At 35.4% G+C, this 27,882-nt stretch overlaps 1 protein-coding gene across 1 annotated transcript in view; it reads left to right on the forward strand.

Moving 5' to 3' along the window:
* Positions 1-26,761, forward strand: part of ATR (ATR serine/threonine kinase) — a gene marked incomplete at its 5' end in the record, with an annotated part of 40,081 nt that extends 13,320 nt beyond the window's left edge. The window contains 30 exon segments of the mRNA XM_010013861.1: positions 786-916; positions 1,113-1,256; positions 1,661-1,754; positions 2,497-2,622; positions 4,153-4,359; positions 4,566-4,679; positions 5,671-5,786; positions 6,680-6,800; positions 7,699-7,836; positions 8,935-9,142; positions 9,577-9,755; positions 10,657-10,821; positions 11,719-11,810; positions 12,394-12,485; positions 12,890-13,067; positions 14,293-14,469; positions 14,854-15,013; positions 15,527-15,706; positions 17,169-17,311; positions 17,749-17,846; positions 18,930-19,162; positions 19,985-20,119; positions 20,711-20,911; positions 21,182-21,325; positions 22,386-22,536; positions 23,380-23,536; positions 23,667-23,820; positions 24,497-24,648; positions 24,898-25,003; positions 26,406-26,761. Of these exon segments, the coding sequence (XP_010012163.1) occupies positions 786-916; positions 1,113-1,256; positions 1,661-1,754; positions 2,497-2,622; positions 4,153-4,359; positions 4,566-4,679; positions 5,671-5,786; positions 6,680-6,800; positions 7,699-7,836; positions 8,935-9,142; positions 9,577-9,755; positions 10,657-10,821; positions 11,719-11,810; positions 12,394-12,485; positions 12,890-13,067; positions 14,293-14,469; positions 14,854-15,013; positions 15,527-15,706; positions 17,169-17,311; positions 17,749-17,846; positions 18,930-19,162; positions 19,985-20,119; positions 20,711-20,911; positions 21,182-21,325; positions 22,386-22,536; positions 23,380-23,536; positions 23,667-23,820; positions 24,497-24,648; positions 24,898-25,003; positions 26,406-26,579 (4,470 nt within the window).
* Between the last annotated feature and the right edge of the window lie 1,121 nt (positions 26,762-27,882).

A 27,882-nucleotide genomic window follows, 5' to 3' on the forward strand; every position in this document is an offset into this window, starting at 1 on the left:
AGCCAGACACTGAACATGTAACAAGTCAGTCAAGCAGTAATTATAGAGGAGGAATCCAAGTGTATGATTTTTGTGTGAAAGGAGCGAAGTGGAGGATGAGGGAATATGGGGGTTTCCTGTCCCATGACCTTTCTTTAAGCTGAAATTTCTTCCTGTGTTACTGATCTCTCATGCTGGATATTGTACTACCTGGTTTGGCACAGTGTTACTGCGACCGAAGTATCTCCTGTTTTTTCTGCATCTCAGTATTTCTCTTCTGTCTTTCATCAATCCTGTTGACAACTAAGCATTACCCATTCCCTGAAGCTTGCCAATGAATTCTGTCAGAATTGGTGTTTTGTTGATTTGGTTGGGTTTGGGTTTGTTTTGGTTTTTTGTTGGGTTTTGTTTTGGTTTGTTTGGTTTTGGTTTTTTTTCTTTTTTTTAAATGTATCTTTGTTTGCTTTCTCTACTTCCAAAACCTGCTCTTTTCAGCTTCTAAAACTTTGGGCATATAATTAATCATGTTTTATAACAGACTTCTATACCATTAATTCCCTTGGTGTCCACGGTTTTCCTTCATCAATCTGCCAATGGATTGACTTTTATGTTATAATGCTGTGATTACAGACTCCTTTTCATACTCTTCCTCTAATCCCAAAATTCTTTACTGAAGCATCAGACTGAATTTGATGTCATATAGGGTATGATGTCTTAAGCTAGGGTAGCCTGGTTTTCTTAGAAAATATGGCTTATGTATGTTTTACTGAGTATTTAACACACTAAAATCACTCTTCTCTGTCTAGGCTTTAAACAGTCTTAGGTCTTTAATGAAGCTTATGGGTCCCAAGCACATCAGTTCAGTAAGAGTAAAGATGATGACTACATTAAGAACAGCTCTAAGATACAAGGATGACTTCCCAGAACTGTGTTGCAGGTGAACTGATAATGTACCTAAGCAGTGACTAACGTGCTATTTCTGGCCTTGTTTACACTGTCTGGCTTTGGTTTAGACAATAATCTAAGCCCCAGAGCTGAAATAACTTAAAATGCTTTTTCATGGCTCACCTAAAATGTCTTTATGCAGAGAAGTTTCCTTGATTATTATTGTTTTGTTGTCTCCTCTTGTTTAGAGCCTGGGATTGTTTCGTTCGAAGTCTGGACCATTCATACCTTGGCTCCTTGCTTAGTCATGTGATCGTAGTGTTACTGCCCCTTATACATATCCAGCCAAAGGAAACTACAGCAATATTCTACTTTCTTATAGTTGAGAACAGGTACTGTACAAAATATTTTCAGATATATGGATTAAATCCTGTGATAGGAGTGGGGATAACCCTAACTTAAAGTTGTCCAGCACTGAGATGAGAAAACTTGTTTTTCTGCAAAATAATATGTTGTTCTATTAAGTTTCCAGTCTTATAAATTGCTATGACATTTTTGGAATTTGACAAGTGATAGCCTCATCTGAAAACATGCTTTTATTATTGTCTTTATAAAAACATTTGACACTATGGCCAAGTTACAATCTATTCAGACACTCACCCCTGCCAGGTTTTCTGATTCCGTGTCTTTTCTGCTGGTATGAAAAATTACCTCCATCTATAGGGCACCCAGTCAGAATAACAGTGATTGCTAACACTTCCTTGTTTACTTGCAATACTTTTTTTGTAACTATTAGGGATGCAGTGCGAGACTTCTTACATGAAATATATTTTCTGCCTGACCTTCCAGAACTAAAAGAAATTCAGGTCGTCCTTCAGGAATACAGAAAGGTACAGAATCTTGTATTTATTTATTTTTAATGTATGAAATGATTTCATGACAAGTGAGGAAAACATGTAAGTTTTGTTGTTAAGTGGAAATAGCTATTTGTCAGCCCCTATCACAAAACAGAATTTGTGTATTGCAGGAATACTTGAAAGCAGATTCCGATTATTCTTTGTGAGTGAAATATGTTCATGTTTAACATGCTTGTTGCTGTAGCATCTCCTGAATGCAGACTTTTCATCTTTTTGAGACTAACGAGACAAAAAGAATAAAAGCTAGCAGTGTTAGTTATGGCAGTGATTTATTACAAGAAAGCTACTTTTAATTTGATCCCTCTTCTGTATTTTTTTCAAAGATAAGAAACTTTGTTTTTAGGACATGGTCTGTTTCTTTTGCTTGCCTTCGGAATTGTTAGATAGATAATGCGAAGTAGCAATTTTTTAGTGGGAATGAGGTAGCAAAAGTAAAAATAAATTTGATTTTTTAGATAATGCAGTACCGAAAGCCAACCATTTTCTTCTAATTTAATAATTTTTACTTACACCATTATATTTACACAAGAGTATAAATACGGCACCTTTCTGAGGAAAATGTTTCTAAAAATAGGCAGCAAAGCAGTGGTAAATGGATCTAGGTGTGAATGTGGGCAGAAAGATAGATGTTTGTATGTGTTCTCACTTGTGTTTTTTGAGATGCTGTTTTCCTTTTGATGCTTCACTTGAACTTCTTATGTCATGTCTTGTTCAGGAATCCTCCAAAAGCACTGACTTGCAGACAACTCTGCAGCTGTCTATGAGAGCTATTCAGCATGAGAATGTGGATGTTCGTATTCATGCGCTTACCAGCCTGAAAGAAACATTATATAGAAATCAGGTATAGAAGACCTCCTTCAGAGGAATTGAAAATAAATCCAAGTTGCATTTGGACCAACAATCCAAAACTCTCTACTACTACTGGGTGTTTACATGAACTGTGTTATTCTCCTCAAATTAGTAAGCTAACTTTTTCTTAATGTAAGAGGAAGAAGGGATTCTTTTTCTTCATGTCTCTGTGTAAGAGGACTTTAAAATCCTCCAGATCTGTGTGACGCTGATTCAGCAATGCTGGTGGTACATTTCTTATCTTTTTACTCAACTCTGAGGAAAGATGTATCTAGGAAGTCCATTTCAGCAATCCACTATGTGCTTGTTCTGTGTTAGAACATGTATGACTTTTGCATCGGGAGACTAATACATTAAAACCAGCATTTCTTGTGTGTGGGTATAATATCTGAACAAATTAAGATGTGTGTGACCTCTTCACACATTTTTTTTTCATATTTTTCACATATTTTTTTTTCCTCCCCTCCTTCTTTCTTTGCCTCTCACCCTCAAAAATTTGAATCCATTGATCATATTCAAATGAACTTTATAGCCACATTCACGTTGAAGACACTGCTTTGTAAATCTGTGAGATCGTTAGCCCATAGAGGTCTATGTGACCTATTAAAAATATAATAATAAATTTATCCCTTTGGTAGATACAAGACTGTGGGAAACTCTTCAGTCAGAAAATTAAAGAAAAATCCTAGCTAAAAAAGCAAACAATCACTGTATATTCCTGACCAATCAGTAACTCCTGGAAGTCCGGCCAGCAAAGTCTTGCTGTATCTTGCTTGGTTAGAAGTCTAGCAAAATATTTGAGGGATGTAAAACTTAATTAGTTCCACAACTTAGGAGACTATTTGCTCTCTTACGTTGGCTGTGGTTTCAGTTGAACATAACAATAGCAAACATCTTCATATTATTAAGAGTTGTGGGGTTTTTTTCTGAATTTGGACTAAATGTGGAACTGGGTGATAAAAGGTGGGCCAAAGTGAAAAAGATATCTCTTTAAAACGATGGGCATTGATTAAAGGCCTTGAAACCCTGGGCTTTGTAGAATTGAGAATGAAGAAATGGCCAACAAATGGGAAATAATAAGGATACAAGTGGCAGCAAAACCAGAAGGTATGACAACAGCTGCATTAAAAGAATTTGGAGGAAGTATTGGAACACATGAAGAAAAGGGACAGATAAAGTGAAAAAGATAATGTAGAAAAGAGAGGTTCCTGGTAAGACAAGGAAAGAAAATGAAGTTAGTAGAGTGGTGTATGATAATGAAATAAGATATTGGCCATGACAGCATTATTAGTTGAGGCCAAAATCCCTCTTTTTTTTTTTTTTTTTGTTTTAGTCCTTCCTAGGGTGACAAGCAATTCAGGGCAATTGGGCTATAGTAACAAAATGGCGGTATTTGAATCAGTAACCTAAAGTTAGGGGTAAATGAAATAGTAAGTCACAGTGAGTTGAAGATGAAAAAATTGAGATCATTTACCATAAATGGTGTTGTAGAATAACTCACCTTTATTTCTCAACTTTGTAGGAAAAACTGATAAAGTATGTAACAGACAGTGAAACTGTGGAGCCAGTCATCTCCCAATTGGTAACTGTACTTCTCATCGGCTGCCAGGATGCAAATTCTCAAGCCCGATTACTTTGTGGAGAATGTTTAGGTGAACTGGGAGCCATAGATCCCGGCAGGCTCGATTTTTCAACAAGTGAAACTCAAGGAAAAAATTTTACATTTGTGGTAAGAAGAGTTGCTGTAGTGTCTGTTTAGCATTAAGGGGAGTTTTTAAAGTACTTAAGAGTAGGGAACCTCATAATCAGATGCTTTGAAAATCTATACTTGCTTTCTCATCTAAACCAGTTTAGAGCCAGTGATTGTTCAGAGATTAAAGATACAAATGTTGCTCTGTTCGTTTTAATAAAATTGGTGTTCTGTTTGTGATTGAGGCTGGTGTGGAGGATCCAAATTTTGCCTATGGATTATTAATGGAGCTGACCAGAGCATTCCTTGCGTATGCTGATAATGTTCGTGCTCAGGATTCTGCAGCATATGCAATTCAAGTAAGATATATGGTTAAATCCTATTTTTTTTCTTCACAAATTATTTCCTATCACACTGAACTCAAAATTACACAATATAAATGTACATTCTGAAGTACATGTTTAAGTGTTTCAAAACTTCATCCTCTGCAGCTTTAAACTACAAGGTAAAATGTTATTCAGGATTGTGATTTCTTATTTTTTTAAACTCCTCAGTGCTTAGAATTCTTGGGAGTTTTCACATAAAAGATTTGCTTGCTTTTGTGTCATGGTATTGATGTTTCAGGTGTAACTAAGAGTCCATACATAGTGATTCAAGGAGTAATCCTGAGACTGACTTAGAAATGGTGCAGGTCCCATAGGCAGAAATGAAAAGCAGTAGGTATTCTGCTTACACTTTTACACACAGTAGGGTTTTTCTTAAACTTTTAAGAAGCAATTGAAAGAGAGCCTACCCTTATTTTCAGAATCTAGTTTTTTATGGTGGTTTGCCAACTCCAAGCTGATTTGGTGGTTGGGGTTTTGGAGGTTTTTTTTGTTTTGTTTTCATGTTTGGGGTTTTGGGTTTTTTTGTTGGTTGTTTTTGTTTGGTTGGTTTTTTTTTTACATTTTGTTGTTGTTTCATAGCTTTGTGAAGACTTCAGGACAATTCTTTGCTCCATGTAGTGGAGAAAATAAGTGGCTCCATGTAGTCAGTGGAATAAGAAAACTCACTAGCTTATGCACAAGAAGGAATCAGACTAACTTCTGGCTCACTGGCAGATGTAAAGAGTACTAGATGATGTGGTCCAAACACCACCTAGAGAATGCAGGGAATCAGTACTTAACTGAAATCAGCACTATGTAGTAATAGGGGATTAACAATATTGGATTAATGTTTTGCAGTTATAATTTGAGTTAAGCATTCTGTAGTCATATCTCATTATTTCTGTGCGTACACCAGTTTTTATTACTACCATGACCATGAAATATTTTCAATGCTAACTTGGTCATGTAAACCATGCCTTTTCAGGAGTTATTGTCTATCTATGACTGTAGAGAGACAAACACTGAGTGCCCAGGCTCCAGGCTTTGGAGGAGGTTTCCTGAGCATGTGCAGGAGATCTTGGAACCTCACTTAAATACACGGTATGTGACACCTTAAGCAATTTCTTTTCATAACAGCTTTTAAATTTTTATTTTTTTTTTAAATTCAGTTTTGTGATTGCTACTTTTCTGTGAAGAGTGATGTATGTAAATATGAAATTCAAATGAAGTCTTTCTACATAAAGCTGAATTAGCAGTTCCTGGAATGTAATTCTTTATAAATCAAAACATGTAAAATTCTGAACTCATACTTTGCCCAGATCTGCCTGTTTGTCCCCAGAGCATCATCTTATACAATGTATTGGGCTTTTGTTTCTGTTTTCTTTCCTCTACAAATTCTCAATAGGATTTCAGTTTGCACTCAAATCCATTAATAATGTTTTATTGCTACCCTTTATAGAAGTAGGAGGAGCTCACTGGGTTTAAATTTGACTTTTCATTTTGTAGAATTATGATAAAAATAATGTGAAGAAAATTTCAGATGATGTAAGCACGTTAATTTTGTATAATGAACAATGTTTCGTTTTTTATTTCCTCATGAAGACAGTCATGCTCATCTGTGATAAGCTTTACCATTTTAGACAGCAAACTTCTTGGTATTTCTTGGCTTTCATAAGTGTTCTGATTTTTTCCTCTCAAATATCAACTACATTTCTTAAAATTGGCTTGAACAGCACTTTGAAGTGTACTTAAATTCTGGTAACATGTTAAACTGTTTGTAGTTCACGTTTCATTTTAAAAAGCCCTAGAATAAAAGATGCTGACTACTGAAAGTGTTTTCTTAATTTATTTTTTTTTTTAATATTCAGAAAATGAAATGTAATGTGATTCCAGTAAGGGAACTTCATAATTAACAATGTGCTTTTTTTTTTTTTTTTTTAATTATATAAAAAATTAAAAGTTAGGTTTATTAAATGGATATTTTAAAATTACAGGTACAAGAGTTATCAAAAGGCTGTAGATTGGTCTAAGATGAAGAAGCCAATTTACTTAAGCAAATTAGGTGATAATTTTGCAGAATGGTCAGCAACTTGGGCAGGTTATCTTATAACAAAGGTAAGAGAATAAATCTGCTCTCTATACTGCTATGTACAATACAATTCTTGGACTACATATCTGTTTCTGAATGGGGTGGATGAGGGGAATGTGCATATTTACTACAGGCCTATTAAAGCACATACCTGCTTCCTGCATCATCAAGGTAACCATGCCCCTTCCCTTCCCAGTGTTACTGCTTCTTGGCTAGGTTTCACAGGTACCGTCAAAGCCAGAAGTCTAGGAAATTTGCCCTTGTCGTAAGACTATTATAGAGCTGAAGGCACTGTCAGATGCTTCTGAAAAGTATCTGAAATGCTTCTGGAAAACCTCAAATTTACCTTCTCAGTTTCTGACAAATTTATTTCTAAGGAAATAGCTCCACAGTCCCAGCATATAAAAAGTACTTAACTCTTTCTTTCCCCTTTCCAACATGTGACCCACTGAAAATTTCATTTCTAAATCAACCACTCTAAGAGGTGAATGTAATCACAATAGCTTGGTAGCTACACTGTCCTCTTTCTGTTCCAGACAGAGAAGAATTGAATGTCTTCATAACTTCATCCTTTTTACAGGCTTCTAAGGGTAAAAGAGAGGCTGGGTGCAGTAGTAGAGTCTTGGTCTTTAACTTTTTTTATGGCCAGTGCAAATCCCTAATGATGTAGGAAACATGGAAAAGTGGAACACGTAAGCAATGCTTGCCTTTTTTTCTGTGGTATCAGCAATTGATACATGTAATAGCAGCTGCCGTCTGGCATCCCTGATGCAGGCTTAAGTTTGAATCTTTTGTAGGAGACAAGTATCTTAAAATTATCTGATGGAATAAAGTTTGTATTTGTCAACAAAAAGAAATCTAGTAATTGTTTGGGCATTTGCACTTCTGTAATGATGCTTTTCCTGGAAATAATATTTTCTGTAGGTACGACATGATCTTGCCCGAAAAGTTTTTGATTGCTGCAGTATTATGATGAAGAATGACTACAAAGTAACAATTTATCTACTTCCACACATCCTTGTCTATGTTTTGTTAGGATGCAGTCAAGAGGATCAACAAGAGGTGAGATGTGTAAGATCTTGGTAGTGTTCTTCCTAAAGAGCTGTTCTTCTTCAGACGTGCTCAACATGTAGACCTACACAAACAAATTGTATAAGTGTTGAACTCCTTTTCCTGCATTGATAATATAAATTTTCTGCCACAGTTCTGAATATTGCCATACAAATTTGTATTGAACTGCTTTTCTGTGGATTTGCATCTATTTCTTTAGTAGGGCCTCAGACAAGAGGTTATGCAGTTAATTGTAACTGCAGTAACATCAAGAGTTGGAGTGGTACAAAGAGAAGAGAGTGCAACACAAAAAGATTAGGTTGAACTTGTCTAATTCCAAGAATTTGGAAACATAATTATTTTTTCTTTCCCTTACGTACTCTTAAAATTTAAGCAGGAAAACTATTTAGTTACTAGATTCATGCAGAGCAGGATTCAAAGATGTCTTGTAGCAAAGCAGGGAAAGGAGAGAAAAGAATCATCCAGTCTGCTTTCCTTCAGTTTGCTTTAGTGGAAGTTGAAGAGACTGAAAAAATGTAACTTACATTCTATTAATTTGAAATTTCACAGCTAACACAGCTGTATTTAAACATTGCAGGTGTATACAGGTGTGTGATAATTGTTCTTGTGTGAACAAATATGTCCACATAAGCATTTGTTATTTATGTTAGCTCATGTTCTGTTGACTAAAACAAACAGGAAGCAGGTCTTTCAGCATGTTATTTGCTTGAATATAAGGAAAAAATAGATCTGTGTTCTGATAGCCAGTAGATAATTTGACTCTTATCAAACCTTAAGTATTGTGTTTGCAGCAGAAGTGCAGTAGCATTCATTGTGTCTTGAAACCTAAAATTCCAGTAATCATGATGGTTACTCTGAAAGGGTTTGCTTTTCAAAGGCTTTCTCCCTGTATACAATCTCTTGACAACAACTGTTGCTCAATTTACCATTTCTTCCTCTTAAGATTGGAACAAAATTTGCAAATATCAAAATTATAAAAATATGCAATTAATCTGCTATTTTAGCTTGATTTTTGTGTTAACTGCTGGTTCCTATTATTTTGATGCCCATATGGTGCTTATGTCTTGTGTCATATTAACGTTTGTGTAGGTTTACATGGAGATTATGGCTGTTCTGAAACACGATGACCAGTCTACCAGGAGACTTGAAGACAGTGCATCTGATCTAAGTCAGCTGAGCACACAGACTGTGTTCTCCATGCTTGATCATCTAACTCAGTGGGCTAGACATAAGTTTCAAATACTTATTGCTGAGAAAAATACTGGCCAGTCTAGGAAAGACAGAAATGATCTAAAAAGTGAGTGATGCTTAATTTATTTAAAATGGCATTTACATTTTTCAAATAAGTATATAGATCTGCCGTTTAGGAATTCAGTGTTACTATAACATGTTAGTCTGCTTTATGATTTCTTACTATCATATTGTGATTTCCACCCTCTCACACCCCAAAACCATTGTTTAAATGTTTATTGTATACAGATTCAAAATAAAACCCCAAAATTATAATTTCCTGATAGTTTTCTAAAGGTTCCATTTAACACATTTTATAGTGTCTTGCAAGATGTAGGAAGATTGCCAGGATTGTTTTAAATAAATTATTGTTGACAAAAAACTGTATTATTAAATTAATCAGATTATGTCACTAACTTATGAAAATAACTCAATTTTGACGCATAGGTAATTCTTAAAATGAAACTTCATTAGATTTTTTAAAATGTCCTTTTTCTGTAGCATCAAGTGAGGACTACAGAGAGTATGAAAATGTGACACGTTTTCTGGACCTCATACCTCAGGATACACTAGCTGTGGCTTCCTTCCGCTCTAAGGCTTACACAAGGGCTGTGATGCACTTTGAATCATTCATCATAGAGAAGAAACAAAATATTCAGGAGCATCTTGGATTTCTTCAGGTTCTGAAGTTCCTTTTGGGTTTTGTGTGTTTTAATTTAAAATTAAAATAGATATTGATGAAAGAAGCTTCATGAAATTATTCTGTAAGATGAGAAGAAAAGATGTAGTCAGGCTCTTGGTGGGGGATACAAGTGTTTAATCATCTCTCTTTCAGCAGTATTGAGTACTTCCCCTTCCTTGGTATGCTTCTGGTATGAAAACGAAGGGAGTAGCTTTCTAGTGTATAATAAAAGATTGTAAAATCCTAGAAATAGTTAAACGTGGTCTTGGTGAAAATTGTAGCATTTATTTCTTTCAGTTAACTCTGTGCCTTTTGTCAGAGAAGACACAGCCAACTGTAATGACAAAAAAAAACCCAAAACACTTTGAAGAATAAACCTCTTAGCTTTCCTAAAGTACAGAAAGTGCTAATTCTAGGGGTGTTGAAAAGGATTTAAATTATTTTCAAGAAGCATTTTAACCTGTGAGATGAGCCTGTTTGTGGTTCCTTGTGGTTTATACTCCTCAGCTGCATTTTAAATTTTAAAAACTTAGTATGTTGCTTTTCCACTTTAAATAATCTGCAGCTTCATATTATGCAACTTTATCATGTAGTAATAGCATTTTTATTTTGCCCTTTATACAGATTGTTTCAGGTAACTTGATGTGTTTATTCTTTCTTATTCTTTCTGTAGTATGAGATCATGAGTATTACAGTATGCTAAGCAAAAATAGGGCTCAGGTTTGGAAGTAGCCCAGCAAAACCGACATTTTTCATGAAAGCTTAATGGCAAGAATTGCTACAGAGTAGTTTATTCTCCATTTTCAAGATGATGCATGATTCTTAGCATGTTCTATGTAAAATATCTTGTTGTCTTAGAGTTGTCTTTAATGTCCATTTCCATTTCTTCTTGAATAAAGAAATTGTATGCTGCTATGCATGAGCCAGATGGAGTAGCTGGGGTGAGTGCAATTCGGAAAGCAGAACCATCTCTCAAAGAACAAATCCTTGAACATGAAAGTATTGGCTTGTTAAGAGATGCAACAGCCTGTTACGACAGGGCTATCCAGCTGGAACCAGATCAGGTAAATTCAAGACTTTTCAATTAAATATACGTTGTTATTTTTAAAAATCTTCTTAAGTAAACACAAGGCTAAGCCAAAAATACCTCTTCAGAACATTTAAGTAGAATGAGAACGTAAGAGTTTATTGTGGCAGTTGCTGAGTAATTACTGCTATTAGAAGCGTCTATGAACTGAAACAAATTTCTTACTGACTTTATATTGTCGATTGTAGGCTTGGAATAATGGTTGGATGCTCATGCCTAGGGTTTTGCTACGACAGCTTACCAGTTAACGCTCAGCCTTTGCATGGGAAGGCCGGGAACTGGATTGCTTAAGTATCAGTCAGTACCTGGTACATGCAAAAAGAATTATTAAAGCAGATTACCTTGGGTTTTATTCAAAGTAATTCTGACTTACTGTTTTTGATTATTAACTTACAGGGAAAATATTAATAATATAAGAGCAATTGGAAATTGATTAAAGAAAACTTAAAATTATTCCTTTTCCATTCCTCGGCCATACTTCATTCCCAGGATATGGAAGACATTTTTATGAAGACTGAAGTTGCTTTGGGTTTGGGAATTATTTCCTTCCTGTGACTTTTTTTCTTCTTGTGAATTTCTTTAACTTTTTATTCACAGCTCTGATATAGCTGTTAATAAATAGGATCAAACTATATTTGTGGTGAGGTGCATTTCAAAAATTGCCAATGGTGATCTAAGTTCTTTGATAATCATAGACTTTAAAATTTTGAATGTTCATTTAGTTTATGATGCAATTGATAATGCCTTTTCATATTATGAAAAGCATCCAAATAGACATATTTCCTCCTTCAGACTGCTTGAATTTAACTGATATAGCTGTGTGATTTTTTTTTTCTCCATTTTTTGTTTGTTTTTTTTCTCTTCCTATTTCTAGATTATTCATTATCATGGTGTAGTGAAGTCCATGTTAGGCCTTGGTCAGTTATCTACTGTAATTACTCAGGTCAATGGAGTCCTTGCAAACAGGTACTATAAGCATGTATTACAATGTTTATTTGAGTAATATGAAGCTTTTGTGTTACACCTGTGTCTCAGTAGCCATTTTTGTCCATTACTAAGCATTTGAGGCTTATCAAGCATAGCCAAATAGCAGTGTGTAGCTAGAAATCTTAATGTGCTTTGTCTATATAATATTTATTTCCATTACTTCCTGTCTGCACTGTGTACAGTGGTGATACGTGCTTTCATTCATTAAATAGAATCGTCCTTTCGTTGTCTTGCATATTACTGGTTCCACAACTATTCCATAGCCTAATAGAATAAATGGACTGGAAGATGGTAATTTTTAAAATGAGCCATAGAATTTAAATATGCTACTTGGAAATTGAATTTGTGAGATCATGAGGTATAGCTATTACATATTATCAGTGCATATCCTTTGGTTTTATTGGATTTTACTAGAAGCAAGCTTACCTTGTTTCTTTTCAAGTAGGAAGTTTTATATAAAGAATATTTACTAATGCCGTGTAGGACAAACATACTGAGGGGGGAAAGGAAAAACAAAAATTAGTTCAGTGCAAACTTTTATTGCCTTTGTTTTCTTTTATAGGCCTGAATGGATTTCTGAATTGAACACTTACAGGGTGGAAGCAGCCTGGAAACTGTCACGATGGGATTTACTGGAAAATTATTTGGCTTCAGGTAAGTTATCATGACACCAAAATATGAATACTTCCTTGCATTTCTGAACATGTGTATGTGTTAGTCTAATCATCTTGAATCAAGGGGCAGGTATTTTAATTTTTTAGCCTTGGGTTTTACTGGGGGGAGGCTTGGTTCTGACAGTCTTCTAGACTTTGTAAATGTATTCGATTGCAAACTTTATAGTATTTGAGTAGAAAATTAAAGCGAGTGTAAGGCCAGCTTTCTTCTGGGTTTGATTGTGGGGTGGATTTTGAGGTGGAATTACACAGTATGTCTAAAATTCAGTTAATGAGTTCTGGAAAAAAATTACTTTTCCAGTAATATATTAAGACAAATTAGCATGTTCAGATTAAGCTGCTTAAAGAGACAGAGTTTAAGAGGCTTTTTTTTCCTCCCCAAAGATGAGAAGTCTACCACGTGGAGTGTCAGACTAGGACACTTACTATTGTCAGCCAAGAAGAAAAATGAAGCAGCTTTTTATGAAAAACTCAAGGTTGTTCGAGCAGAACAGATTGTACCCCTTTCAGCAGCAAGCTTTGAAAGAGGATCCTATCAGCGAGGATATGAACACATTATCAGGTATCTGTTCTGCATATCACTACTTTCAAATCCAGAAATCATGTAATCAGCTATGCAGCAGCAAGAATTTTCCATTTCCACAATAAGTGGTACTGATGTGCATTTTCTGTCACCTTTTTGTTTCTTATACTCACCCAACTGGAACCCTTTGATTAATTGGGAATTTATCCGCCATGAGAAATACTACAGTAAAACTGTTGGGTGTAGTCTTTCACAATCAGCAAGCAAGTTTATGTAAATATCAGGTAATAAAACCCAACAATTTTAAGCATGGAATTAATTAGTACATATAGGTCAGTAATTCCATTAACTGAACTCCAGTAGCTTAAGAGCATTGCTTTTAATCTATATGGTGGCCTAAAAGCACTCCCTTCTTCTGTCAACACAGCAGTAGAAATTGAACCTTCATCTCTTGGAATATTTTTACTTTTTTAATAAATATCGAAGGTGGCTGTAGCAGACTAAAAAGCGAGTTGCCTTTTTTTAATGAAAAAAGCATACTTCCTCTGCACTGTAAATGCATCCTTATGGCAAGATATTGCATGAAATAAGCCAGTTAAAGTATGTGTTTCTTAATTACTACTTAATTCTATTTTGTGTTGGTAATCTTTGCAGTGTTATTTTATTTAGGAAATGGAGTTTGAGTATTGAGAAAGAAGTGTTTCAAAATAGTTTGATTAAGCCATGGATCTTGACTACTTGGAAGCCCTTAGTCGCTGTTTCTCTATCAGATACACCCACTTCAACTTAGACTGCCAGTGAGAACTTGAGCATTTACAAGCTCTCAGCTTTGCATCTTTTTTATTATTAATGACAGCTAATAATAATGATATTTTTTTAATAAATGGAGTAACTTTATTGTAAAAGAGGTATTTAAGGAACAGTATATTGCCTCTAAAATGGTATTTATTTAAATATCAGATTTCGTGAAGAATTATAACTCAAAGTAATGGATAGAAACACTTTCTAAAACTTGACCTCCTTTCCAAGCGAGCTTCATTTCTCTGTGTTCAGCAGCTTGGCAAAGGAATAGTGAGAAAATAACTAATCAGTTTACAAATCCTTGTCTTTTGTGTGTTTGGTTTTGCTGAATTTTTGCATTTTAAAAAGTCCTACTATTTGAAGTTACTTGGCCAGCTTTAGAAAGAAAATGGCAAAAGCTTTGTAAAACTTGTACACATCTCAAACAACAATTTTATTTTTTTCCTTTATTTTCCTAACCCAGGTTGCATATGCTGTGTGAGTTGGAACATAGTATTGGACCAATGTTTCAGCAACCAAATGGGGACTATGGTAGAGATTCCCTGAATTGGTGTGCTCGTATTGAAATGACCCAAAACTCTTACAGAGCAAAAGAACCCATTTTAGCACTGAGAAGGGCTTTGCTTAGTCTTAGTAAAAGGTGAGAATGTGACTATTTCTTTTTGTATTGTCAGTAACATTCTGGTTTTCCGTATGTATGTTAGAAGAGAGAAGATGAAACGGTGGACATTTGTTGTAGATGTAAGCAGTCCTCTCCAGTACTACATACCTTCAAAGTAGAAGGAAAAAGTGGTCTCTATAGGAAAGATAAAGGAGAAACAGGGGGAAAGAGTAGTTGTTTCTAGGCCTAAATGGAGAGAGTGTGAAACAGATATGTATTACAAATAATTTGAAGTAATCACTATAAAGTAGTAATATAGTGTATTGAGAAATTTTGTGTTTCACACATTCTGATATTTACTTCAGATTGTAAAGTAGTATCAATGATTGAAAGTGTTAATTTCCTGCAAAAATATCTCTGCAGCCAGGATTACAGTGAGCTCGTTGGTCAGTGTTGGCTCCAGAGCGCTAGAGTGGCGAGAAAAGCTGGTCACCACCAGACTGCGTATAATGCTCTTCTGAATGCAGGGGAATCTACGCTCTCAGAGCTTTATATTGAAAGAGCAAAGTGGCTCTGGTCCAAGGTAAAGAAAATAAAAATGGAACTTATTATGTGCGAGAAAATAATCTTTTTAGCTTTCTTCAAGTTAAAAAAGGCACACAATCAGTATACGTAAAACAAAATATGTCACCTGGAACTTTCAGCACATTCTGATATCAGTTGAGCCACATGAAGTTTTTACCTCCCGCTGCTAGTCACCCCTTTTCTGTATCCATTGACTTCTCTGGCAGCTGTGTGTAAAACTGGTTGCTCACCTGCCTCTGTGAAAGCAGCCCATGCAAATATAGATTATCTTAATACTAGATGTTTCCTTAATCTATATCCTTTTAACAAACATGGGAGCAATTACTGTGGTGACAACAGTGCTGAGATAACAAGGGAATGTGAGTAGCATTTGAAGTCAGTAATACTCAGTTACCACAGCCAGAATGGTCTAGAATACACCTGGGGACATAGCTTTGCCTTAATAACAGTTGTAAGATGGAAGTTTTACATCTTACTGAAAGTATATAAAATGTTTTCTTCTTTCCCTTAGGGCGAGGTTCATCAAGCACTCATTGTTCTTCAGAAGGGGGTTGAGTTATGTTTCTCTGAAAATAAAGCGCCATGCAATAGCAAAAATCAGCTCATCCATGGTCGGGCAATGCTGCTAGTGGGCAGATTTATGGAAGAAACTGCTAACTTTGAAAGCAATGCAGTTATGAAAAAGTATAAGGTAATTTGATATACTAGTGTTAACAAGACATTACTTTTGAATAATAATAAATCCCTTAAGTAATCTATCATTATGGTCCTGATGATGTCAACCAAGGATAACATCAATGGGATTAAATGGTTTATCAGTGTGTAGGAGGGAATTGGTACTTCTTTTAAAGATTTAACTATCTGAATTAGCTTTAATATAACATGTGAGTACAGGCAAGTTTGCAGTTCCCAACTCACTAAGACTGAGTGGGATATACCTAATACCTAATATAACTCTTTTATAGTAACAAACAAATTGCAGGAGTTTGGCTTTCTTTATGAATGCACAACTAAATGCCTCACTAAAATATGGGCTACTCTAAATAGACAGCGAGAATTTGGTGACGCATTGTGCTACTCTTCATTGTTACTTCTCTCTCTGGTAGTGGTTTATAACTGCACTTTAAATATGCTTGCAATCTCTTAAGAACTAGGATGCCTCTAGCAAAAGGGGCAACTGGTATGTTTTTCTTCAACAACACAGCACTACACTGCTTCATCTTGCTATGCTAGTGAAATACTGTGTTGGCATTGATTAATATTGTCAGCTAAACTTGTAGTAGATACAGATCTTTGTGTGTCCTTAAAAGTAGTATGTCTCCTGTCTGAGTTTCGGCATTTGATACTTTTGATACTTAGTGCTGTCTTCCTAATTAAAATACTTTTGGAACACTCATTTAGAGAAAAGTCTAAGGAATGTATCAAATCAAAGGAAGGTTGAAATAATGGGAACTAATGAAATTTTGGTGGATTATATTAAAATACTAATGCTTAGAATTCTCTACTGTGAAAATACTGGCACTAGAAACAAGCCAATGTTATTAGAGAGTGGATGTGCCACTTGCTAAGTTACTACTTTTCTAATATATGGATTTTAAAGGAAAACAGAAATGTGAAAAACAAAATCACTTAGGTAGGAAACGGCCTTTAAGATTGAGTCCAATCATTAACATTCTACTGTTTTACTCTTCAAAAAAACTAAAAGAAACCCAGTATTGAGTTTATCAGGATCGGGAATTATTTATAATAATATTTTTCATTAAGCTATAATCTTTTCTAGTTGAGGAATCCTACATCATCTTTGGTGTCCCTGCTCATGGCAGGGGGGTTGGAACTAGATGATCTTAAGGTCCTTTCCAACCCAAACCATTCTATGATTCTATGATCTTCTCTTGCATTATCTTGCTGTCTCCAAGTCCAAAATGTATTTTAAGAACAGACTTCTAGCTTGTACAAGCATTCATCTTGGGCCAAAATTACAATTTTTGGAGTTAAAGTTACAATTAATACTTCTTTGCACTTAGTTTGCACAAAAGGAATTAATACAAGATCCTTGTTTCTTGATAATCTTCTTTTTATGATTGTTTTACCTTTTTTTATTTTAAATTTAGTATCTTCTCAAAGGTAACTATCTCTTTTTTATTTTATTGCAGGATGTTACAGTATTCTTGCCAGAATGGGAAGATGGACATTTTTATCTTGCTAAATACTATGATAAATTAATGCCAATGGTAACTGACAACAAGATGGAAAAACAAGGAGATCTGATTAGATACATAGTTCATCATTTTGGGAGGTTAGACCATAGGAGACCTTTGCTTAGTTTCTATAGAAGGATGACTATTATGCTGGAAACAAACAAACAAAAACCCACAAAAAACATTTTACAGGAATATATTGTCTTGCAACCAATCATACAGACTCATTTTTTTTCTGCAGTATTTTAAGACAAAATACTGCATACTTCCTTTTTGGTTTCATACCTACTTTTACTTCTGCCTTCTGAATTGTCTGTCTCATGCAAGACGGTTAATTATTTTATCTGCAGTTTTGATTAATAAAACCAAACCCTTTGTATATTGTTAAGCTGTAGTTGTTGTAGATGCATTAAAATGCTGAACATATGTTTCTGAAGTCCAGAATGGAATGTGAAACAATTCAGGATGTGGAATTTGTAATGCTTCTAATATATAAATCTCATTAACATGGTGTGCTTTAAACATGTAATCACAGGTCTCTACAGTATGGAAACCAATTCATCTACCAGTCAATGCCACGAATGCTATCTTTATGGCTGGACTTCGGAGCAAAAGCATATGAATGTGATAAAGGTAGAAAGTTTTTTCCCAGTACATACTTCCTGTGTCATACTTTTGAATATATGATTGAAAGAGCAGTGCAATATATTTACAGTACTTTGTTTAGACTTATTGCCTGAGGTTATCTGGAAACAAGGAAGTACTATTATTCTTTTAAATTACAGGATGTTAGTGTGCAGGAGAGTTATTTATTTTAATTAAATCCTCCAGAATTTCTTTTAAAATACATAATGAGATAGCATTGTTCCTCGGGTAACTTAAGTTGATAAACAGATATAGGAAAAATCCTTGCATGTCACCTGCCATCTAAGTTATCTCACGAGTTATGAATAGTGCTTTTGTATACAATCAATACAGTAGAGTGCTAGGCTTTGAGGATTTTTTCCTATTTGTCTTTGTTCCAGTTGTTGAAGGAATTTTACTGAAATTTAAATGGCAAGGGAGGAGGAGGGAAGGGGAGGAGCAGCATCAAGGCATGTCAAACTACTCCCATAGATGCATTTTGGGTGGGAGATTTTTGTACGAATGAAAAATGCAAACACTACCTGCAGGTCTAGAGTGAAGCAGTTGTAGCTCCTTGATCTTGACTGGGTTCTATAGACAGGCCAACTGAATTTGGCTGCAGTCACATCAGATGCTGCTTTCTGTGTTGGTGATGTGCTACTCGTGCTGGGCCCTCAGGGGCAGGGGTGGAGATAGAAGCAAATGTGTTAATTCCATCCCTTGTAAAGACTTCCTTCATTTCCTCTCCACTAAAGAACACTGGAATCCTTTTACTGGGCAAATACATGGAGTGTCGTCGTTCTGTGCCATTGCGTCACTTAAAACATCTATTATTCCTCTAATTTTAAGAATGTAAAGGAGAGCTTTCTAGTATTGCCTATTCCATGTTCTTGTTTTCTCTACTTGTTTATTTCCTGTTATTCTGGTTAAATAGCATATGTGTTAAGTCATTGTATGCTACATTAAACATTTACAGTAGGAGCTTATAAAAAATACCAACAAAATATGTTTCTGTACATATTTGATGTAAATGATTTCACGTTTCCAGTGAGGAAAAAAGAGAAAATAATCTTGTCCCCTTTTGTTTTTCAGCTAGCCGTTCAGAACGTGTTCAAATGAAAAATGATTTAGCTAAAATAAATAAGGTGATTACAGAGCACACAAATCACCTGGCACCTTACCAGTTTCTGACAGCTTTTTCTCAGTTAATCTCCCGAATCTGCCATTCCCATGATGAAGTATTCGCAGTTCTGATGGTGATTGTTGCTAAAGTGTTTTTAGCCTATCCCCAGCAAGCAATGTGGATGATGACTGCTGTGTCCAAGGTACTTTGATAAATATAGCTACAGCTTTATTAAGTTTATAAAACTGCTTTCAATAGAGAAAAATGTGAATATAACCTATTTTACTTTAAGATGGTAAGAAGAAATTAAGAGCTGCAGTAACTGTAATAGTGTTGTGGAACAGGATAGCAATGCTATGACTGCAAAAGATAGTATTGCAGTCAGACATTACAGATATTACAGTTTAGATATTACTGGTTTTCAGATTACTGTTCAGATGTAGCAGTTTAAATGTTCCAAATTAGAGTGCTAACATGCATCCTGACTTGTTTGATGTACTAGGAAAGGAAGTTTGACAAAGAACAGCTGGTGAATTGGGTAGTTATAGACAGCAGATTTTGTTGGTGCTAGTAATTGTAATAGTGCTTCCAGGTTAATAATCAAAACAATCAACCCTATGCCTTGATTAAAATGAGATAGATATACCTAATATTACCTGGTACTTGGTCATTCCAAAGTAATCTGGAAAGTGTGGAGCATGCTATTTCTTTAAGGCTGTTGAAGTAGCACTCAGGATACACCGGCATATTCTTGAATATTTGCCTTTATGTTGTGGGACTCCCAAGAATGATTTCAGAAAGTAATAACGCACACACACACCTCCTACACCTCCCCCAGCTGTAACACTTCAGTACTTTTTCAGGCACCAACTTTCAGCTGGAGAACATCCTTCTCCACTTATTAAATATGACAATCAATAAGTAGCAAAAAGAATGTATTCATTATTGTGGGGTGTTTGGGGTTTTGGGTATTCTTTAATTGATTTGACTGTTTTAATAAATTTTATCTTTCCTCTTTTTTCAGTCCTCTTACCCTATGCGTGTCAATAGATGTAAGGAAATTCTAAACAAAGCTATTCACATGAAGGAATCTTTAGGAAAATTTATAGGAGACGCAACACGCCTTACAGATAAGCTATTAGAGCTCTGCAACAAACCGGTACTTACAAAAATAGCCAAAGTAATGCATGTAATAGGTTTATTTAAAGGTGTTATACAAAAGCTTCTGATAGCCTTCATTAGCCAAACCTTTACATTACTGCAATTTAACAGAAGCTACATGAACTTCTATTTTATTTTATTAATAAAAATATTTTAAACCAGTAGAAAATAGCTCTAAATTGAGCACATAGCTAAGTATTTCAGTACATAATGGTACATTTCACAGTGCATAGGCTACATATTGTTTTGTGCTTTCACATATTTCACGTATCATTCCTGCCCAGTAACTTTCAGAGTTTTACTGTAAAAATAGGCTGATTGTGGGTTTTATGAATAAATGAACTTGATAATAAAGGTAAAAATAAATAAATGCCTTCATTATTCTGTATTTACATTCAGTGTGAAAAATACATGTGACACAATGTCCAGATACGTTTTCTTCTGACCACTGCCATTTAATTTGAAATGTAATTTGTCATTTTTCTTATTACTGTAAGCATTTATTATTCTATTGTTCACTAGTTAATGTGAAATTGCAGTAATATTTTAGGTGTTTATTGTTAATACGTGAACAACTTTTTTTCCCAAGGTTGATGGAAACAGCTCAACATTAAGCATGAATATTCATTTCAAAACACTTAAGAGACTAGTGGAAGAGCACACATTCAGTGAAATTCTCATTCCCTTACAATCTGTAATGATACCAACTCTTCCTTCAATTCCTGGTACACATGCTAACCATGACCCTTTTCCTGGATGCTGGGCCTACATTGCAGGCTTTGATGATACGGTAAGCCTGTAGTGTATCTTGATTCCCTAGTAATGGAGAAGTGAGTAGGAAACCTCATAGTTACTTTTGTGGAAACTGAGTGTCTTCTGTCATAACAACGTGAGACAGATACAGCCTCTTGGTACTTCAGTAAAGTTTTGGCCTGAGGCTACTGTGGTGTAGCACCATGGAAGTGCCAATGTGATCGGTTTCAGTGGTTTATTACAGTTAGATGCTTTAGTTTGTATGATCTGATAAAGGTGTTAATAAATAATTTAATTATTTCCTTAGGTAGAAATTCTTGCCTCACTTCAAAAGCCAAAAAAGATCACCTTAAAAGGTTCAGATGGGAAATCTTACATTATGATGTGTAAGCCAAAAGATGATCTAAGAAAAGACTGTCGGCTCATGGAATTCAACTCCCTTATTAATAAGGTTTGATGACTTAGATAATCAGAGGCATTATACTTACTGACCACAACAAAATGCTTAACTACCTAATGAAAAAAAAGCAAATCAAGCAACTTGGACTCTTCATTAGAGACTGCAGTAATAGGACAAGGGGTAACGGGTTCAAACTTAAACAGGGAAAGTTTAGGTTAGATATGAGGAAGAAGTTCTTTACTGTGAGGGTGGTGAGGCACTGGAACAGGTTGCCCAAGGAAGTTGTGAATGCTCCATCCCTGGCACTGTTCAAGGCCAGGTTGGACAGAGTCTTGGGTGACATGGTTTGGTGTGTGGTGCCCCTGCCCATGGCAGGGGGTTTGGAACTAGATGATCTTAAGGTCCTTTCCAACCCTAACTATTCTATGATTCTAACTTGGCTTCAGATAAAGGTTACTGGAAGAAAAGTAAACTATTGCAAAATATCTTATTTCAGCAGAAATCAGTAGCAATTGATAATGCGTAATTTCTTGCGGACTTGTGGAAGCAATAACAAAACATAACATTTTGCCAAAACAATTGCTTATTCTAGCAAAAATATAGAGGAAAGGTTACTTATATTAAATAAGTAACTGCAAACTTTCTGCTGTCATGCTTCATATTTCTTACTCAGGATTTTCTAATATTTTCTATAAGAAGTAGGTAAATTCATTTTTTCATGCTAAAAGTGTTTCCATACTTCTTAGTTCAGTTATAATTTGCTTCTTAGCAACATACTTAAGGATAAGGTACCATGTTTTCCATGAGGTTAAAGCATGTCTGATAGCATCTCTGGAACACTAAAACACTTACTTCAGATACTGCTCTTAAGGGATTAAAGCCTTGTAAAAGTTATGCAATTTATAGATTTTATTGCAAAATTCTTTTTTAATTTACTTTGGAGAACAGATGAACATTTTGCTTGCATTTGACCTACTGCAGACAATGAAGCTTAGATTTTTAAATTCTGGATTGTGTAATTAGAAAATAGATATAGATAAAATGGTTAATGTTACTGATACATTTTAATCCTGTCTGTTATCTGTTAATCTCATTTTTCCTTTTGGAATAGTGCTTAAGAAAAGATGCGGAGTCACGTAGGCGAGAACTCCATATTAGAACCTACGCAGTTATTCCATTAAATGATGAATGTGGCATAATTGAATGGGTGAACAATACTGCTGGTTTGAGAAATATCCTGATAAAACTTTATAAGGAGAAAGGTAAAGAAATATATTAGACTGTAGTGATACTTATTATTTTTAAAGGGCTTGTATCTTAATTAGTAAATGAGACAAACAGCACGGATCAGACTAAATTCTAGGAAGATGCAGTCATGTATGTTTAACTGTCTGAAGTATATTATTATTTGTACTTGTGGTAGACTTCAGTGGAAGAGAACTGTTGCTTGCAATGAACAAGTTCCTTACAAGAACTGATAATGCAATCATCTTACTGTACTTATTTTATACAATGATGTAAATCATTTCATCAGCAGGTGCCAGCAGCATTGTAGTTTATGTGCAGAACTGAATAACAGAAGAAACTGTGGACTTTTTCATTAATCTTCTGTTTTTCATTTCCATTACATTTGTGTGAGATAATTAAGATAATTCATAACTGAATCAAGGTTGAGGGTACAGTAACTTTCCAGGGAGATCATATTTCTTTTTATTCCTTGTTAACAAAGTGACTTTTTGGTCAGTGCAAAAAAGTTCAGGGGAAAATGTCATACGTTTTATGTATGTATGCAGACATCTGCAACTTCGGAACTCCAAACATCTCATCAATATCTGAATATATCTCTGAATACAATTAATGGCTTTTTGAGGGTGGTTTTGGTTTGATTTGGGTTTTTTGTGCATGCGTGTTCTACCCATCTCACTCCATGGCAGTCTGGCAAACAAGCCACAAGTTTTACCAGTCTTCTCTTTCAGTAGATGTGATGGGGTTTTTATTTCATCTTTACAGAGATACTTATCTTCTCTAAAATACCATATTGTAATAGTATGTATAAGGCTTCATATTTGGGGATTTCTTTTACCTAATTGGGAGGTCTATTACAGGTATTTATATGACTGGTAAAGAATTGCGTCAGCATATGCTTCCAAAGTCAGCACCTTTGCCCGAAAAGCTGAAAATGTTCAAAGAAGTCCTTCTGCCTCGTCATCCTCCTCTCTTCCATGAATGGTTTCTTAGAACATTTCCTGATCCTACTTCATGGTGAGCAACTGGAACTGAGTTAGCTCAAGAATACCTACTTTGCATATTTCACTAGATGTTGCTGATTCTACTGATAAAGACCGATAACCCAAGGAAGTAACTTAGACCTCTCTGGTTCTTGTTTCTGCAGGTACAACAGTAGGTCAGCCTATTGTCGTTCTGTTGCAGTTATGTCAATGGTAGGTTACATACTTGGTCTAGGAGACCGCCACGGTGAAAACATCCTGTTCGATTCTTTGACTGGTGAATGTGTGCATGTGGATTTCAACTGCCTTTTCAATAAGGTGAGAAATGCCACTTGCTGAACTTGCTCTTTATTTTGCATGCATGTAAGTTATAAATTTCTACCAGCTTGATGGGTTTTCCCCACTTCTTTTCCTTTAATATCTGTTGTGTTCTCTCTCTCTTGCTCTGTTTCTTACTTATATTCAACAGTTTGGGGTATGTGAAGAGTATATGGATACTGCATTCATGAAAGCCAGCTTTTTGTTTTAGCCAATATCGATGAGCTGATGTGGATACACTGAAATAGCGCAAATTTTAGAGTGTTTGTATTTTGTGACTCTCCTCTCCTCTGCCACCCTTCAAACAAAGCTGTAATTGCTATATTTGGAATTCTTCTGCTGTGGAAAGTTTCTTTGCTTTTCTCACACAAATTCAGAAAAAAAAATTCCAATGGTTTTGTAAAAATAAACAGCAGAAATTGTGGCCAGAGCAGGATTTGGAGTTTTGTTGTTTCTGTTGAAAGATGCTTTTCGTGTGGGACATGTGCCCTTTTTAATTTACGTAAGTAATGTAGACATATTGTTAGTTTATTTCTCCAGACTGTGATCTGAGCAAGCAGCTAGGAAACTGCCACTGACAAAGACGGGGGAAAAAACTGAAAAAAATGCAAATGTTACTCTTTATTTTGATAATGCTTAGAACACTTAGGGCTTACCCTCTTTTATCAATGTAAAGGGAGAAACTTTTGAAGTTCCGGAAATCGTCCCTTTCCGTCTCACTCACAACATGGTTAATGGAATGGGCCCGATGGGAACAGAAGGTCTCTTCCGAAGAGCTTGTGAAGTCACAATGAGGCTTATGCGTGACCAAAGGGAGCCTCTAATGAGGTATGGCAACTGGTTTTGCTACAAACTCTGAAAAAGCTAGCTGTAGTCTAAACATCTGAGACAGTAACTCCTGGTGAATATGCCAGTTCCAGCACATGCTTGTCATGCAGCTCAGTCTTACTATGACATGCAGTTAGATATAAAACAATATAAATATTCAGTGCTTACTTCAGACTCCTGTCAGTGTTCATGTTCTGAAAAATAAATGTATTATGTGTATATTATCCTTTTTTAACTTTTTTTATTTAGTGTCTTAAAGACTTTTCTCCATGATCCTCTTGTGGAATGGAGTAAACCCATTAAAGGGAATACAAAAGCCCAAGTGAATGAAACCGGAGAAGTTGTCAATGAAAAGGTTAGTTTAAAACAAGCATAGCATTAAGGTATTCAAATGTCAGATGTCCATTATGGCTGCAAGTTATGTATTTTCTAATTGCAACTTTAACTGTCTTGGGTTTTTGGGTTGGTTTTTTTTTTGGTTTGGGTTTTTTTTTTTTTTCTTTAATTTAAAAATTCCTGTGGTTTTCTTCTTGCTTATCTCTGTTCATAATTTTTATCCATAAAGAGACTATTTACATTGATAGAAAATGTAATTCATCTACTAAAGAACCACACAAAATAGAGCCTATATGTATTTTAGTATTAGTAAATCAAGGACAATGTCAACAGAAGCAATAGGATAGGTGAGACTCTTGCCTCAATCTGACTGTTGGCGCAGTCCTTCAGATTTACAGTGATTGTAACATCTGGAGTCTCTTTCCGTGCGTTTGGGGGTTTTTTTGTGCTTTTCATGTGTGCCTTGTTATGTGACCAGGAATACATGGTTAAAATTAGGATTACATATGTACTGTTTCTTTTGTAGCTGCTGATAAATTGTTCATCCAAAATACAGTTTGCACAACCTTTAATATTTGTTCTCTTTCACCTTTTCAGAAGTTCTGATTTGTTTTGTCCTGCTTTAAAGGGAATATTCAGTGAAAATAAATATATGTAATAGCAGATAAAGCTTAGGGAGCACTGGTAAACATGGCAGCTAAGATAAGGACAAGCTACAGTACTGAAGCTGTATTACAAGACAGAACTTGCTATTTGAGCACAGAAAATCTCCTGGTCTTCAAACAGTTACTAACCAGGCTGTGTCTACAGAACTTTTATTTTAGTTACAGGACCACCCACATAGTTTATACCTTAACTGTTCTTATTGGATAGTTGCCAACATTATGCTTGAGCTTTAAACGAAAATATGTGAGTATATCTGGTATGAACTGTCTTCTTTAGTGGGCCTCAGAACAGCTCATTTTGAGTTGTTTACCACAACTTGTTATTAGACAGCTTCATTTTCAGCTGCTCATAATTTTGGCCTGAATTTTCCAGACTAGGTATCTTCCTGATTTTACCTGAATTCCAAGAAAAAGACTGGGAAAATTTTGCATTTATTTGAAAGTAATTTTATGAAATAAAGCATTCTAATGTTTTCAAATACATTTGCATAGCTTTTTCAGTCTTCTCTGTAAATTTCATCTGTAAAAATGTAAGGCAAAAGTTATTACTTGACTAGAACACTATCCATTTTCAAGAATATTTTTTGAAATTTAAGTATCCTTTATTTTCAAAGTAACTGATATAGACATCTGGGGTTTGTATTAGCATACAGATTTCAAATACATCCTAATAAATACTTTTTTTTTTTAAATTATTTTAAGAAGCAGAATTTCATGGATATTAGTAATTTTTTTTCCCTTTGTCTTTGTTTTCAGGCCAAAACCCATGTCCTTGATATAGAACAACGACTGCAAGGTGTCATTAAGACTAGAAACAGAATAAAAGGATTACCCTTATCTATTGAAGGGCATGTTCATTACCTTATTCAAGAAGCAAGTGATGACAACCTGCTCTGCCAGATGTATATGGGCTGGGCTCCATATATGTGATATTCGTTCATTTTGGAACAATTGAACTATTCACAAGCCATGTAGCTATAATATTCTTGAAGGTATTAATCAATAATAACTGGTAACTCCTGTTGATTTCTGATTATAAGCAGCAGAACAGTCTTAGGATCAATCCTAAATCTTTGTAAAAAATATGATACACTTGCAAGTATGTTATGAATACACTCATACCCGTATAAGGTGTTAAGACTTACATTTTGTATGCATATAGAAGGCAGTACGTAGGAACTACTTAAGAATTAGACTGCAAGTCTCTTCAAGTTTCTTACTTTGACTATACGAAAAATTTTCACAATGTTGAAAGAATGCATTCTATAAAGTACTGTGTATTTTAGTAAAGATTTTTCTCATTCAGCTTACTTAAAATTTTCTACTGATATGTCATAAAGTGGTTCTTTCAACTTCATTTACTCATAATTCAGGAGGTCTTTCTAAAAATAATTAGTATTTCATTTCAGCAGTAGACTTTGAATTTTTGTTTTCCTTTGACTTTTTTTCCATGTGGCCTGGCTGTATCTAGACAAGCATTGGGGATCTTAAATCTTGCCATGAAGAAACTGATGCAGTGTTACAATGTACTGAAACTGTTCCCTTAGCCCTCTCCAGCAGTGGCAGCAAATCTTCCTGAAGGAAATGACACAAAGCTGAGAGTTGGAGGACCCTGAGAGTACGGCTGCAACATCAGTGCAGCAGGCAGAGTATAGTATTTGTGACTTTAACATATATTCAGGCTCCTGAGAGTTTTGGGCACGGCCCTGTCTTCCCTCCTTCTAAAAAATCAGGATACCGTCACTATTTTTGAGAATCCATTTCAGAAAATGTGTTTTCACATGGGCAAGAGTAGACTAACGTAGCACACTTACGTAAGGCTTGTAGGGGAACGGAAAAAAATAGGGAAGAATTACATGAGTATCTTACTATTGGTTATCATTAGAGTCTTTGTACAGTATCGCTGTTTCTGCTGTTCTGACAGACAACACTGTTAGTGTTTGGTCATGATGCTGCGTTGTGAGACCCAGGTTTTGGTTCAGCTGGCCTCCAGACACAGCGGACAGCTAAATTAAATGATGTGTTTACAATTGCTGGCGGTGGGTTTGTTTCTCTGCGCCACGAGCGGGTAATCTTCCACAAGCGTTGTCGCTGCCTCCCGTATCTGAGGGAGTTTCTAAGTAAGACCTTCGGAAGGCGGAGGACGCGGGCAGGGCGGTTGTGCCGGAGGGCGGGGCGCTGCTGGGGGTGACGAAGGGAGGGAGGGAGGGGTGGAGTCAACCGCTGCTCCGCC

Source organism: Nestor notabilis, unplaced genomic scaffold (genome assembly GCF_000696875.1).
Source record: "Nestor notabilis isolate BGI_N333 unplaced genomic scaffold, ASM69687v1 scaffold15784, whole genome shotgun sequence".
Taxonomy (NCBI): domain Eukaryota; kingdom Metazoa; phylum Chordata; class Aves; order Psittaciformes; family Psittacidae; genus Nestor; species Nestor notabilis.